At 33.4% G+C, this 16,529-nt stretch overlaps 1 protein-coding gene across 3 annotated transcripts; it reads left to right on the plus strand.

The window, feature by feature from the left end:
* Positions 1-1,295: 1,295 nt before the first annotated feature.
* Positions 1,296-11,299, plus strand: LOC144349430 (uncharacterized). Of its 3 annotated transcripts, XM_085502317.1 has the most exons (12): positions 1,296-1,426; positions 5,418-5,694; positions 6,036-6,185; positions 6,718-6,870; positions 7,795-7,878; positions 8,120-8,194; positions 8,564-8,755; positions 8,874-8,927; positions 9,265-9,440; positions 9,584-9,685; positions 10,148-10,300; positions 11,216-11,299. In XM_085502317.1, the coding sequence occupies exons 2-9, from the start codon at positions 5,418-5,420 to the stop codon at positions 9,351-9,353; spliced, it is 1,074 nt and encodes a 357-aa protein (XP_085358443.1). In that variant the 5' UTR covers positions 1,296-1,426; the 3' UTR covers positions 9,354-9,440; positions 9,584-9,685; positions 10,148-10,300; positions 11,216-11,299. The 3 variants fall into 3 exon arrangements, with proteins under 3 accessions (XP_085358443.1, XP_085358441.1, XP_085358444.1); XM_085502315.1 differs by having other exon boundaries at positions 9,265-9,685; XM_085502318.1 differs by lacking the exons at positions 9,584-9,685; positions 10,148-10,300; positions 11,216-11,299 and having other exon boundaries at positions 8,874-8,966; positions 9,265-9,344.
* The last annotated feature ends 5,230 nt before the right edge of the window (positions 11,300-16,529 follow it).

Below are 16,529 nucleotides of genomic sequence, written 5' to 3' on the forward strand. Positions count from 1 at the left end.
CTGAATGCATGCTATGAACCTGATTCACCCAATGCACTGAATGCATGCTATGAACCTGAGTCACCCAATGCACTGAATGCATGCTAATTGAACCTGATTCACCCAATGCACTGAATGCATGCTATGAACCTGATTCACCCAATGCACTGAATGCATGCTATGAACCTGATTCACCCAATGCACTGAATGCATGCTATGAACCTGATTCACCCAATGCACTGAATGCAGGCAATGCACTCGATTCACCCAATGCACTGAATACAGGACATGCACTCGATTCACCCATGGAGGTAAAAGACCTTTTTTACCTCCATGATTCACCCAATATTAATGCAATGAGCAGGCAATGCACTCGATTCACCAAATGCACTATCGGAAATTTGCCCACGTAAAATGATTAAAATCACATATCGTTAGACCGATTGTTGACACTATGGTGACTAAAAGACTATATACACAAAATGGCTACCAGGGGTACGTTCGAAAACCAATAACGTCGTTGGCAAACATTATTTATGAAATCCATAATGCTATACTTACAAGAAGCTCGTCGGTGCAAGTTAATTAGTACAGTTAGATTTCTACCGATTTCTAGTTCAACGACCATCTCAACGCTAAACTGTAGAAGCAGTATTCACCATATTCGATACCAAGTTTTCCAAATACTGTAAAATGACTAATTTTCACTGGGTTTAAATTTCACTGATTTACCATTTCAGGCATATTCAGTGGGTTTTAAATTCATGGTTTGATCATTTAGACAATGTGTTCTATGCTCAATTTCACAAATTCACTGGGTTTTAATTTAGCGCATTTTCCAGTCAGTGAATAATTAATCCTTTTACAGTATGAGCATCAACATGCCAGTACATTAATCACCAATTCACACCTTTCGGATTTGTTGACTGATTTACTAAAGGATGTTTATCTTATCTTAATCAATTTAAATATCTGTGCTTGGGCTTAGACAACTAAATCGCGACCCTCTTGTGCTTAAATTCATGGAAAAAAACAAACATTGCTTTTCAGACCCTCAACAACAGACTAAAGCAGGAAATGAGGCAGATAATCTTACATACCGCATGAAATCCCGGCCCTATTTAAATGTTCAGTCAATTTAGATGGAATAACATCGTTTTCTCAAAACAAAATTGGTATTTAGGTGATTGTGTTAATGTGAGTGAATACTCAGCGTCACAATTCACTAGGTAATTGTTTATTTTCAACTGTAAACACATGTAAATCTAGACATTTATTCACTCATTTATATATTTATTGAATGACCAAGGCATAGAAAGGTCACGGGGGAGAAAGTCCACTTATAATGTATTCAAATAGATACACCACTTCCTGAAAGTCAACGGAAAGCTACGCAACGTTGTGATACTGCTAGCATTGGCTGTGATCAAATTACTGATTATACAACGTAAGTACGAGTTTTATTAAATATTCTTATCTCTTAAATTGCTCTCTGAAATCACAACCATGCTCTTTATTTATCAATTCATGAATTGTGCTTTGATGTAAAATCATGTGCTTCAGAAAACACCAACATGTAGAAATACATATGATATAACGTAACATGTATAACGTGCACAATCACCAAGCCGGTTCTCAACAAACCTCAAATATTGCTGAAATGTGCACGGCGTCACAAACTCTCTGAAATAGCCTGGTATTTCATGCATGTGCGTAACTTATTGGAGCAGGGCATTCGCGTTTTTAGAGAAACGTGACAGGTCTAGCGACGAGAACGTCGCCCTTTAAATGTGAGTCGGATGACATGTTTTGTGTGTTAATTTTTGTATACTAGTATGTTTATGTTGTTTTAACTGTTTGCAAGTATTCTCAGTACTTTCTTAAATGGGTTAAGTCGTTTTGGGCATGATTACATATCCGGGTAGATTCGGATTTTTTCCATGAGATATACGTAAACAAGTTGCATTGACTGATCATGCTTAGTCTGAAGTCCAAATGACCTATTCCACGCTACTGTACATTGTGGTATCACGCTATGCTTATAAGGTCACCACTGGTACGTAGATTAACACGTGCATTTGAAAGACGATTTCTCAGAAATACAGATTTCAAGTTCCTAAATCTCAGCGAAAAGTACATCCATTATCGGTTATGATTTTTTACTAATCTCAGTCTAATTATCATATATTAAAGATAATTATGATTTTTTAATTGTCTCTATTGTGGTAATATATATATATATATATATGTGCTTATTTCCTTCACAAAATCGAGCCCCAAATTATTGAAGCTAGGCATTCCTGTTTTTGGAAAAACGTAATTGGCGAGGGTGACACCTTTTGTATTTGTGCAGGTATTTGTAATGTACACGCAGTAATTGCGCTAACCAATGTTGCATCGCGTCAGGTTTATTAGTCCCAAACTGGACCAAGTCCAAAACGGGGACTTTATGGTTTAGTTTCCGTGCATCCTAGCTGCAGAGGTTCAAAGCCCCATGTCCGGTTGTATTTTACTTACTTGTCGGTTGATTGCCAGCATGAGATAGTGACCCAACAAGAAAAAATGCAAAAAGATAAATAAACAAGAACAAAACAATGGTAGGGTCGGTCACAATTTGGAGCCACGGTACCGCGGTTATGTGTCTGGCCCTGTAACTCGGACATAGCTAGTATCTTTCTGGTATACGTGCATTGATCAAATATGGCGGAATGCATTTAGGACAAAAATCTCTAAGAAGAATTTTTCAAGACACACTTTTTGGGTATGTTATTTATTTATTTTTCAAACTTGGTATGAAGGTATCTGATATATATGCAGTTTTTGTACATTACGATTCAAAATACGCATACCAGGGGCCATTTTAGTCATTACAAATTTCAGTAATTTTTCACCAAATGACTGAATCAGAATTTAAAATAATGAATAATCATAATTTCAGTTCTTCGCCAATCATTTTTGGACATGCGTGTTACTGTTGCACATCACGTTTTTTTTTCACGTTTCTATTCAAAATGGCCAACTGACGGTGATCGCACTGTGTAACCAGATCTAGCAGTTGTGTTATTTCATTTTCAAAGTAACTGAAGTTACTGAAATGTTAACCATGGGACTGTGCACATGCATGGCTTGTTTAATTAATATTTAATTCATCTATGCCTACTTTTTTGTATGGAGTTGTCCACACATTTTGTGAATATTTTCATGCGATTCGTGATAATTATTGTATTGATAAATGTAATGTTTAGTGCATTTTCACATTTCCCGTATCATCAAAGATGAAAGGGAAAGGTATATATTACTAGTAAGGGGAAAATGGCTGTCGTCGTTGTTGATAATTGTTAATGTGTACACTATAGCTTTACTAATTCTATTCAAAACTGTATCAAACTTGGTCGCCTAATTCATCAGTATAAAAACCGCCTTTAGTGCGATCGACAGATGTGTGAAAATATCATACAAAAATTGAGAGAGTAGAAGTCAAAATCTGATTAAAAAAATTGACTGTTCCTACTTGACTGATTACTGGGGATACTCATGCAAAGGTCAATGGTCTCAGTGGTATTATGCAAGCGAATCATGTATCGTGAAATCAATATCATTGTTAATGTATCTTCCAAATACCATGGGGGATACTAGACTGGGTTTCAATGTCAAATCATGGAGAGAGTTGTTGCATAGTCTAATACACATTTGCAAACATACCAATAAAATGCATGAACTATCTTAACAGAAAACAAGATGTCAGATAATCGGTATGAGCACTCCTATGAATAAATGCTTGGGTGCCAAACTTTTGATCAAGATCTGAAGACAATAGAAAACTATGTCTGTTCAGTCAAAATTTATCAAAACAAAAATAGTGCAAAAATACATAACAAGCAAAAACGTTGTATCCATATTTTGAAAATTGTGCTCAAACATATGTATTCTGCACTTAACATACACTTTATTTGACAAAAAGTTTCTCTGTTGAAGTATATACATTTTGAAAATTAAATTCACAAGAATTTTTTTCAGCTATTAGAACACAATTAAAAGCTTTCATAATACGAATTTAAAAACATACTTCTAAGATAAAGAGTGCAGTTTTTGAAGATGTAGATTCTCGGGAGGAAACAGTACTGTTGTCTTCTCTCTCTACTGGACACCAACTAACTATTTTTAGATTTTTCAAGGCTGAAGTTGATTTGCATACAAAGAGGAGTTTGCAACATGATAGTTATCCCTAGAGCGTGTGTTTTACTTTTCAAATAATATAGTAGTTACACAATGAATATAATAAGGCAGTTCATATTTGTCTCAGTAAATCATTAATATTTGACAGAGATACCTGTACAATATACTTAAGCCAAACCCAGATAAGAGTTTATGCTATCTTGCGTGTTTTAAGATTCCATACATGTATAAATGCAGCATTTTTGTTCTGAAATGAGGCATTTGTTTTTATACTAAATTTATGGAACTTATGAAACTGGAAATTATGTCACTTAAAATAATTAAACAAATTACTGTTTTTGTAAGATATTTTCATCAGTCAAGGGGTATTCCTCTGCCGTTTCAATCCATATTCATGTTGAAACAAAATATGATAAAGGAAATAATATTATATAACAAAGGGCAAGATCACCAGAGTTCAACTATGTTTATTAACACGTTATCACCCCAACGTCACATGACGAGTGTAAACAATCCCAATCTCGTATCACATGGCGGGTGATATATATAATTTATTATTTGGTAGACAATGACTAACACCCACGCTGCTGGTGCCAAAATGTACTACTAATATTTCAGATGAAAATCGTGATTGTTTCTGTGAAGAACCAAATTACTAACGTCCTGCTTATAGTTACTAAATTGCAACACTTTTTGTACCAAAACACGTTATGCTTCTGATATGACGTAATCTTGTCAATGTTATCGACTATCATTACACAGGCAACGCCTTGGCGAAAATATGTCTATGCACAATTTGGGTAGAATCAGATACAAGTATGGGCTCCAATTTTGTCCTTCTTCTCATTTTTTCAATTGTAGGTACAGACTCTAATCTTTTTATTTTTTAATTTACATGTTTTATTTATTGCTTTTCTTGTTTATTTTTTATTCAGATTTTTATGTATCGACTAATCTATATATTTTATTTTTTTATATTGTATTGGTTACTATAGTCCCATTTTCTGGGTTCTGTCATCATCTTAAAACTACACTAATGCAACACAATCTTGTATATTTCCTGAACGGTTATCGAATCCTAATTATTTCCGCTTGTATGCAATGCATAAATGTGTGAATATCAAATGCAATACATACGTTCGAAACATGATCCAAGACAGTTGTACACTACACTTTTACTTTTATGTATACAGCATATGCCTGAATTATTTGACTGTTCGATACTTTGGTGTATTTCATCAATACATTTGTTTTGCACACAGATGCACAAACTAATCACCGTGCTGCCAGTTATTGCGGCTGTGTCCAATGCGCATGTAATACGAGAGGGTATTCAAATGGAAACGTTGCATAATGGTTCGAAGAATATTCTTATAAACTCAGACATTGAATCAGCTAACACAGAATTTTATAGTTATGATAATGGGCCATGCAGACACGATGGTATGTGTCCGATTGACACTGTGTGTTTAATTCACACTGGGACGTGTGAAAGCTGTCTTGCCTGGGATAAAACTAACTTACCAGAAAAATGTAAAGGTGGGTTTAGACGTTTTCTAATATCTTTTGCACGGTTTTGTTTTGTCTTTGAAGTAATTCTAGTCCGATTTACAGTTGATTTGTTTGTGAGCAAACGTATTAATCCTCAAGTGAAATGTGTTAAACTGCGAGTTTCAGAAGTTTTGGAAGGGCGACAGAGTGGAGCTGTGAACATTTTCGTCTATGTGTACATCGGAATACATATTTACAGAACGTTTCTCAATGGTTTTTATGTATTCAATAAAATGAAAAGCAAACAATAATTCATATATAATTATGTAACTGGCATATGGGTGTCTATGCTGAATTCTACCACACTGATAAAACATTAACTTTTTAAGATGGAGCGAACAAAGCAAAAGAACCGGAAGTACTGTACGAGTGTGAACACGAAATGAATTGCCCTCTCGGAAAATGGTGTTACCAATACCAGTGCCAAGCATGTGAAGAACTAGCCAAACAACCTGCTATACAGAACGCTAAATGTGCAAGTATGTGAATCAATCTGACTGCCAGGTTAAATCAATGTTGTACTCAGTTTTTATATTTGTGCAAAGTGCGAATACAGAAACTTATACTGGTAATACATGTGCCCGACTTTACATCGTGATGATGTCACCAGTTGCACTGAAAGGATGATGCATTGTTATTATGATGGACAATTTAATATATTTCATGTTGTAATATTTGTCTGTGTGTACAATTTATTGTGTCTTCATGCAGTCAAGGTGCTAACCACCGACTCACATATAAATACACGTCTTTACCTTCATTGTGACGAAACACATTGGATTAACTTTTAATATAGTTGAATTAAAATAATATAGTTATGTCTGGATTAAAACGCGACTCTATATAGAGTTGCGATTGAATTGGACGATAATTAAACTCAATTAAATTGCTATTCAACATAGAATTGTGTTTTAATTGAGTTTAAGTAAATAAAATGTAGAAATAACGTCATACATCCTGTGAAAAGGCATGGTAGACTTATATTAAATTAGATCTTACGTTTATCTACAGTTTTTCTGGCATCATTAGAAGCATCAGGATTAAGCACAGGAATAATTGTTATTATCTGCAGCTGTGTTGCATTGCCAATTATATTTGTATTGATATGTTTCATACGTAAATGGGAGAACGTGAAGACATGGCTGAAACATACATTCAACATAGGTAATTCCATGCAAGTTATAATCGCATAGGACTGTGCCAATATGGAGCTCAGCATGCTAACCCATAAGTTAATTAATATAATGTATACCATGTCAGATTAGATCACGAGTACTGGAAATGTTTTGTGTCAACGGTATTTCATAATTATAGATCGCCGATGTTTTTCCCAGTATAAAGCATAAATAGTTATTGTCGCAATTGCCGACTGATTCGTGGTAACTATAAGTATCCATTTTATATCTACATATTATTTTTAACCGTATATAACCAAACGAACTTTTGAGAAATGATGAGAACTTTTTATCATGGAAACCAATGCAAAAAGCTCATTGAAAATACCGTATATTCACAATTAGATTTTAGGTTTTCAAAATGCAGTTCTAGAAACATTGTTTCATTAATTCGAGTTTAAAAAAGTGTTATTTTTATTTCAAATTGAACGGTTCTTGTTTTACTTTTTCACTATAGAGTCCCAATAATTTATATAAACCAGAATAATTTAACAGGTCCTGATTTATGGAACATATTTTATATTTTACATATTACAGAACATTCAATCAGATCCCACTGTCGGTTTATTTAAAAGAAAATTGCTAAAATATTTTAATTATAATTAATTGTCTGTTGTTTGTTTGTTTGATTGTTTAATTTCCTGTTTTGCCGCTTTCTGTCTTTGTAATGTATGCATTTTACTAATTGATCGCCCTCGTTAAACAAATCGATAAAATAACTTGTATAGCAATAAGCACTATATTCACAAAATAAAACTAAAAAGACTTTCATGAAACTTAAACAACATTAATGACAGTAAATCTAATGGTTTCTGTTAAGCTCTGTTAAATATTAATTTCAAATCTGTAATCTTACCTTTTTAAATATATTTGAGCAATTCAAATATTCATTCAATTATTGCTTGTTTTACAGGCCAGCTTCCAACGATTCCTCCCGTTTCTGATAATGGTGTGCAGCAAAACCAAGAGGAACGGAATGTATTGATAAAGATGACAGGTATTATCTGATGGATGGACAAAATCTTTCCAATCAATCAATGAATCAGCCAATCAGCAATCGATTGTTCGATTTTTTTGCTTTTTCATTCTTTTATTTATGCTTTTGTTTGTTTGTTCGTCCATTCATTCATTTTTTCACATGCTTTTTTGTTCATTTATTTGTTTACTACATCATAAGCTACATTGGTTCATAATTAATTAATTAATCTTTCTTCATGTGTTGTGACTTACCTTCATAGTCCAGCATGGTAAGAAGAATACACCACCAAACTCTGAACAAGATGGCGATGCTCCTAAGTTAGCACTTCTTCAAGGTATTATAATTTGTCAGTGTCACCAGCTTATGACCAAATCATTTATAGCCATTCATTATCAACCTAATGTCATATACTCTGTATGTAAACATAAGTGTTCACACGAGATATAATATGAGATAAGAGATATCATATATATTTTATGATACGCTCATACACTAACCCATTTTGCAATGTGCATTTTACATGTGATTGTGGGTAGAACAAAAACACAGTTAATCATCAAGTATAATAGTGTTTCTTGTTAAAAAATGACTTCTTCAGAATAAGCGTAATCATGTTGATGGACATTCATGCCTAGATAGCCTAATCGCATGACTTCTCACAGACACGTATATGGTGTTACAAAGTCTGGATTTGTTGTTTTAGATCAAGATATTGGCAGCCCATCATTTGGGTTTGAAGACACACAGCTTCCGGAGTCGCATTGTATACAATATCCTGCACCACCTGATAAACATCAGAAAGATACACCTGAGACACAGCCGCCTTCACGTGCACCAGATGTGAATCATCCTGGGACAACTGCCATACAATGCTCAGACAAAGAACATGCACAGGGTGCGTACATTTGATTAATATTCCTGCCCAGCAACAAATAACAAAATTGCCTCTTTTAATTCCAATGTGGCAACGTTGATATCATTCTCAATAACTTTCCTTTTTACCTTATTTTCAGGCGACGAGGAGAACAGCAGCACAGTGTATGGTTTATCCGAGACACAAATGCTGGGTACAAATAGTAAACCAAACCAAAAGCTGTCGACCACTTGTTGAGTTGATTTCAATTAACTTTCATGATGACGAAAATATGGTCATCTTGTTGAAACAAAATAACCAAATTGGTGTTTGAAAGTGTTTTTGTTTTGTTTGCAAGTTGTTTGTTCAAACAAAGTCTTACGGACCCCCATTTCAAATGTTCTGTTGTAAATTCCAAGAACCAAAACGCACGAATGATTAAGAGTAGAAATTATTATTCGGTGAACTATTAGTATAATTTAAATTCAATTAATCATATTAATGTGTCTCATCCTTTGGAATAATTCACATACTTTTATTTCTTTACCTAGGATCTGTAGCGACCAATCAGTGTCCGAGTGTTATCATCAGTGAAGTTTCTTCAACAGACGTATCTTGCAAAACCATCAGCTGCTTTTAATAATTGTCACGTGATTATATATCGTGGGTGTGAGGATGATTAGACTAAAACTTCGCCTTTGTAGCTACATAGAATGGCATGATATGTGTATGTGAGAAACACGATTGTTAGTTTCCATGACAACCATCTAACCTGAAGTAAACCTTGACATCTTGTTTCTTTCAACTGTCCTGTTCACAATCCACTCATGAAGTATAAACGTATTTTGAATTTTACATATTTTTTTAAAGATATGTTCGGGTTCGGCAATCCATGTATGTCACAACTATTCAAGTATTACTCGATGCGACGCGAAATAACATATTACACCTCCAATGAAATTATATAATAACGTGAGTACACAATACAAATAGGTCAATACGATTTGATATAAATGAAAACGTTCAGTTGCAAATTTTTTACTAGTAGTCAAAACCGATAAACTTTTCTGAAATTCAAATAGTAATCGATTCAACCAGACCAATGTTAATTGGAATAAGAAATTTCAAATAAAAGCCCCGATGTTGTTTGGTGTATAAAGAATGGGGAAAGCAGTGAAATATGGTTATATAAAACACATTGGATTAACTTTTAATATAGTTGAATTAAAATAATATAGTTATGTCTGGATTAAAACGCGACTCTATATAGAGTTGCGATTGAATTGGACGATAATTAAACTCAATTAAATTGCTATTCAACATAGAATTGTGTTTTAATTGAGTTTAAGTAAATAAAATGTAGAAATAACGTCATACATCCTGTGAAAAGGCATGGTAGACTTATATTAAATTAGATCTTACGTTTATCTACAGTTTTTCTGGCATCATTAGAAGCATCAGGATTAAGCACAGGAATAATTGTTATTATCTGCAGCTGTGTTGCATTGCCAATTATATTTGTATTGATATGTTTCATACGTAAATGGGAGAACGTGAAGACATGGCTGAAACATACATTCAACATAGGTAATTCCATGCAAGTTATAATCGCATAGGACTGTGCCAATATGGAGCTCAGCATGCTAACCCATAAGTTAATTAATATAATGTATACCATGTCAGATTAGATCACGAGTACTGGAAATGTTTTGTGTCAACGGTATTTCATAATTATAGATCGCCGATGTTTTTCCCAGTATAAAGCATAAATAGTTATTGTCGCAATTGCCGACTGATTCGTGGTAACTATAAGTATCCATTTTATATCTACATATTATTTTTAACCGTATATAACCAAACGAACTTTTGAGAAATGATGAGAACTTTTTATCATGGAAACCAATGCAAAAAGCTCATTGAAAATACCGTATATTCACAATTAGATTTTAGGTTTTCAAAATGCAGTTCTAGAAACATTGTTTCATTAATTCGAGTTTAAAAAAGTGTTTTTTTATTTCTAATTGAACGGTTCTTGTTTTACTTTTTCACTATAGAGTCCCAATAATTTATATAAACCAGAATAATTTAACAGGTCCTGATTTATGGAACATATTTTATATTTTACATATTACAGAACATTCAATCAGATCCCACTGTCGGTTTATTTAAAAGAAAATTGCTAAAATATTTTAATTATAATTAATTGTCTGTTGTTTGTTTGTTTAATTTCCTGTTTTGCCGCTTTCTGTCTTTGTAATGTATGCATTTTGCTAATTGATCGCCCTCGTTAAACAAATCGATAAAATAACTTGTATAGCAATAAGCACTATATTCACAAAATAAAACTAAAAAGACTTTCATGAAACTTAAACAACATTAATGACAGTAAATCTAATGGTTTCTGTTAAGCTCTGTTAAATATTAATTTCAAATCTATAATCTTACCTTTTTAAATATATTTGAGCAATTCAAATATTCATTCAATTATTGCTTGTTTTACAGGCCAGCTTCCAACGATTCCTCCCGTTTCTGATAATGGTGTGCAGCAAAACCAAGAGGAACGGAATGTATTGATAAAGATGACAGGTATTATCTGATGGATGGACAAAATCTTTCCAATCAATCAATGAATCAGCCAATCAGCAATCGATTGTTCGATTTTTTTGCTTTTTCATTCTTTTATTTATGCTTTTGTTTGTTTGTTTGTTCGTCCATTCATTCATTTTTTCACATGCTTTTTTGTTCATTTATTTGTTTACTACATCATAAGCTACATTGGTTCATAATTAATTAATTAATCTTTCTTCATGTGTTGTGACTTACCTTCATAGTCCAGCATGGTAAGAAGAATACACCACCAAACTCTGAACAAGATGGCGATGCTCCTAAGTTAGCACTTCTTCAAGGTATTATAATTTGTCAGTGTCACCAGCTTATGACCAAATCATTTATAGCCATTCATTATCAACCTAATGTCATATACTCTGTATGTAAACATAAGTGTTCACACGAGATATAATATGAGATAAGAGATATCATATATATTTTATGATACGCTCATACACTAACCCATTTTGCAATGTGCATTTTACATGTGCTTGTGGGTAGAACAAAAACACAGTTAATCATCAAGTATAATAGTGTTTCTTGTTAAAAAATGACTTCTTCAGAATAAGCGTAATCATGTTGATGGACATTCATGCCTAGATAGCCTAATCGCATGACTTCTCACAGACACGTATATGGTGTTACAAAGTCTGGATTTGTTGTTTTAGATCAAGATATTGGCAGCCCATCATTTGGGTTTGAAGACACACAGCTTCCGGAGTCGCATTGTATACAATATCCTGCACCACCTGATAAACATCAGAAAGATACACCTGAGACACAGCCGCCTTCACGTGCACCAGATGTGAATCATCCTGGGACAACTGCCATACAATGCTCAGACAAAGAACATGCACAGGGTGCGTACATTTGATTAATATTCCTGCCCAGCAACAAATAACAAAATTGCCTCTTTTAATTCCAATGTGGCAACGTTGATATCATTCTCAATAACTTTCCTTTTTACCTTATTTTCAGACGACGAGGAGAACAGCAGCACAGTGTATGGTTTATCCGAGACACAAATGCTGGGTACAAATAGTAAACCAAACCAAAAGCTGTCGACCACTTGTTGAGTTGATTTCAATTAACTTTGATGATGACGAAAATATGGTCATCTTGTTGAAACAAAATAACCAAATTGGTGTTTGAAAGTGTTTTTGTTTTGTTTGCAAGTTGTTTGTTCAAACAAAGTCTTACGGACCCCCATTTCAAATGTTCTGTTGTAAATTCCAAGAACCAAAACGCACGAATGATTAAGAGTAGAAATTATTATTCGGTGAACTATTAGTATAATTTAAATTCAATTAATCATATTAATGTGTCTCATCCTTTGGAATAATTCACATACTTTTATTTCTTTACCTAGGATCTGTAGCGACCAATCAGTGTCCGAGTGTTATCATCAGTGAAGTTTCTTCAACAGACGTATCTTGCAAAACCATCAGCTGCTTTTAATAATTGTCACGTGATTATATATCGTGGGTGTGAGGATGATTAGACTAAAACTTCGCCTTTGTAGCTACATAGAATGGCATGATATGTGTATGTGAGAAACACGATTGTTAGTTTCCATGACAACCATCTAACCTGAAGTAAACCTTGACATCTTGTTTCTTTCAACTGTCCTGTTCACAATCCACTCATGAAGTATAAACGTATTTTGAATTTTACATATTTTTTTAAAGATATGTTCGGGTTCGGCAATCCATGTATGTCACAACTATTCAAGTATTACTCGATGCGACGCGAAATAACATATTACACCTCCAATGAAATTATATAATAACGTGAGTACACAATACAAATAGGTCAATACGATTTGATATAAATGAAAACGTTCAGTTGCAAATTGTTTACTAGTAGTCAAAACCGATAAACTTTTCTGAAATTCAAATAGTAATCGATTCAACCAGACCAATGTTAATTGGAATAAGAAATTTCAAATAAAAGCCCCGATGTTGTTTGGTGTATAAAGAATGGGGAAAGCAGTGAAATATGGTTATATAAATGTATGTAGAAGTCACTGACCATGTATGGTTAAGGTTAAATGAGTAAGACACAATATAAAATTATGTAGATTACCAATTTGCATATATTTATACTATGTTCATATATTATTCAAGTATTTACCATTCGTTCAGTTGTAAGAAATAAACATCATCCTGGGTTTATGCGCGTCATTTCGTGCAAATTTTAAATTGACGCCTTGAAGTTTAAGCAAAGTGAAACACAAAATTAACATGGGGGTAGTTGTGACTTACTCGGTTTGCCATTTCAGCGATATGGAGAATTGAAGCAGATATATTATTTTTCTCTAAATAAGGTCGCAAATAATGCGCCTGTTTTAGATATATACCCGCCAGCCTAGAAAGCTGTCGGTTACTTTAGTATCAAAAGTATAAACAATGCGAACTAAGCATACGAGTGTCTTTTGAACAGGACAAGGAATGTAATTATTACGTATATTGTAACTTGTATAACATCCTGTAACTTAATGTTATGTCTGCCAGGTATTCTGCATAGGACTATAATTAATAGCATAAATTATAATGACAAATGAACAAGTATTGCAAACAATTATTGCATATGCATTATATAATTATTCTATGTTAATTGTGTGATTTTTTTACTTTTACTTACAATAGGCGAGTTGAATTAGTTTGCGCTCTAAACTATTATATATAGGAATATTAATCTAGTATTCAGTTTTATTGTAGTATCCCTGGTTCAATCATTTTGTGGTGATTGTTTAACTGTTTCGGGTAAACAAAAACATGTATAGGCATGTAAAGATCAAAGTGGTTGAAATTTGAAAGTGTTTCAAAAAGTTTTTTTTATACCGATTATAGCTGGAGCAGTCTCTCTAGTTTATGGTGTCACACCATTCAATTTTAGAAGGCTTTTAATTGTTGTATATTATTTTTTTTATATTAGCAATTATAATGATCAAACAAGATATGTATATGTACTCTTATATAGTCGGAAACAACCGGGCTGAGGGTAGCATAATTGCATGTAATTGTACATTGAGGGTGATCCTGCATGATAAATATTTGTGTCATAATAACAATACCAACAGATTACAAAATAAGACATTATTAAATTAAAATTACGTTATCCACCTTTTGTGTTTACCTGACTCTGACATTGATACCGTTTGCGATCACTTCATGCTTATTAATTTGTGTGCGATGAACGTAATATGAGTAAATATGGCATACAAATATCGATTTTGTTTGCTCAGCTGCATGCGCGCTTACATGCAGTCAAAGATTTATAAGATAATTGGATAAAACTGGTGTGATATGCGATGAAATATCAACAAATTACAAAGCTAACTAATTATTAACTTTCTCATTTCAGTTTTTAAACTGATGCTTTCCATTAACGTCCATTGTGTTCTGGCCAAAAATACATACATGTTCGATTGGTGCGCACGTGGACCTCATGTACGTGAATATTTGTTGCATATCACTGTCATTATAAATCTTATAAATCCTTGGTTCAATATATTCAGACTTGTAGTTAGACATGTTTGGGTGATCTAATTCTAAAATTCTAGACCTCAGCTTACAAACCTCAGACCATTCATGTTGACATGATAGCTGTGCTTTAGATTTGTCACTCAAAATGTAAATACAAAATAATACAATTAAATTGAATTAAACTTAAATTATAGTTACTTTATACTTTCAGTTATGTTAATTGATGAAAAGGTGTATGAACACTTCTTATTTGTTAATTTATAATGAATGGATGGATGGATGGATGGATGGGTGAAGTGTTGGTAGGATTTAGCAATTATAATTTTAGAATATATTAGCTGTTTAATGTGTGTGTATAAAATAATAACATCATAAAATTTGGAATTGCTTGTTCTAATTATAGGGTGTAAAGGAGTCAAATTACATCACACATTGTTCGGAAAATTTTACAGAGTTACCCGAATTAATGTAGAATAAACGCATATCCCTTAAATGTGCTTGTAATTAGTCTCAACTCAAATCTCGAAATAAAAATGAATTTAAGTAGGTAACTTGTGTATTTGTAAAGATTTTTGACCAAAGAAAAACTTATTTCTTCTTAAATGTATTTGTTTGGTGGAATATTGAATTACGTGTGTACTTTGGATTGGTAGATACAATATCACGCGTAAAAACACGATTCACTATTGCTTATTCATATACCCTGCATGAACCATTTCTACAATACTAATATCCACATCTTTTCAAAGTCCGCAAAAGTTGATTCGAAATTAATTCACAATATGGTAGAGCAAACCATCGCAGAATATATGTTTGGCCACTTGGCAAACTAGGGAGATTAACAGTAAGTATTATTAAGACACTAACATATATAACTCTTCACCTATCTCGACAATGCGTCCCACGAATGTATGTTATATGATTGTCTCTGAATTCGAACAGAAGCAGAAATGTTGACGTAAAGGCGGCATACCTGTCCGGAAAAGCTATAACATTACCCGGGATGGGGGGGGGGGGGCCTCCAAGTCAGATCTGGTACCCATGCTAAAGCATAGCTATATACATACTAAAATCATACTGTTTTCAAATCGAGGTAACAAATTCATGAAATTCCTTTTTTCACACTTTATTACGATACTCTAAGTTACCCTTGGTGTGTCTACATTGCGCGTTAAAATTTGCATATAACATCAGCGCGTAACAAAGATTGTGATAAAGGAAAGAGTGGTATAAACAAAGATCAGTGATTACTTGAAATCGATACCAGGCAGGGGGGGGGGGTAAAAGAAAAGTTATATAACATTTTATTATTCAATAATTTATTAAAATACACAAGTTTGTCCACCTCACTGTGGTTACATGCAGCTTGAAGTTCCAATATGATTTACAAGCAAGCTATCATAAAAATATTCGACCCTAAACACGGTACACGTGTCAAATAACTAAAGAACACCCATTTTATACGCGGTTTTTTTTACTTGAGCTCTGGGTAACATCATTTGGAGAAGGATGTAGGTTGTATTAGATGCCAAAGCTGTTGCACTATAAAATGAAAGAAAGTCATTTTGGGAAGGCACATACATCAAGTAGGTAATCAAGCTAGTGAGTTACAATCAAAATGCCATTTGAAACACACTTTTCCTAATGTATATATATTGCCATATAATACCAATTTTATTAGAAACCCAAGTTATAAACTTGTCTTTGCCAACTAATAGTGT

This window comes from Saccoglossus kowalevskii, chromosome 8 (genome assembly GCF_978046115.1).
Source record: "Saccoglossus kowalevskii chromosome 8, keSacKowa6.1, whole genome shotgun sequence".
In the NCBI taxonomy this organism is placed as follows: domain Eukaryota; kingdom Metazoa; phylum Hemichordata; class Enteropneusta; family Harrimaniidae; genus Saccoglossus; species Saccoglossus kowalevskii.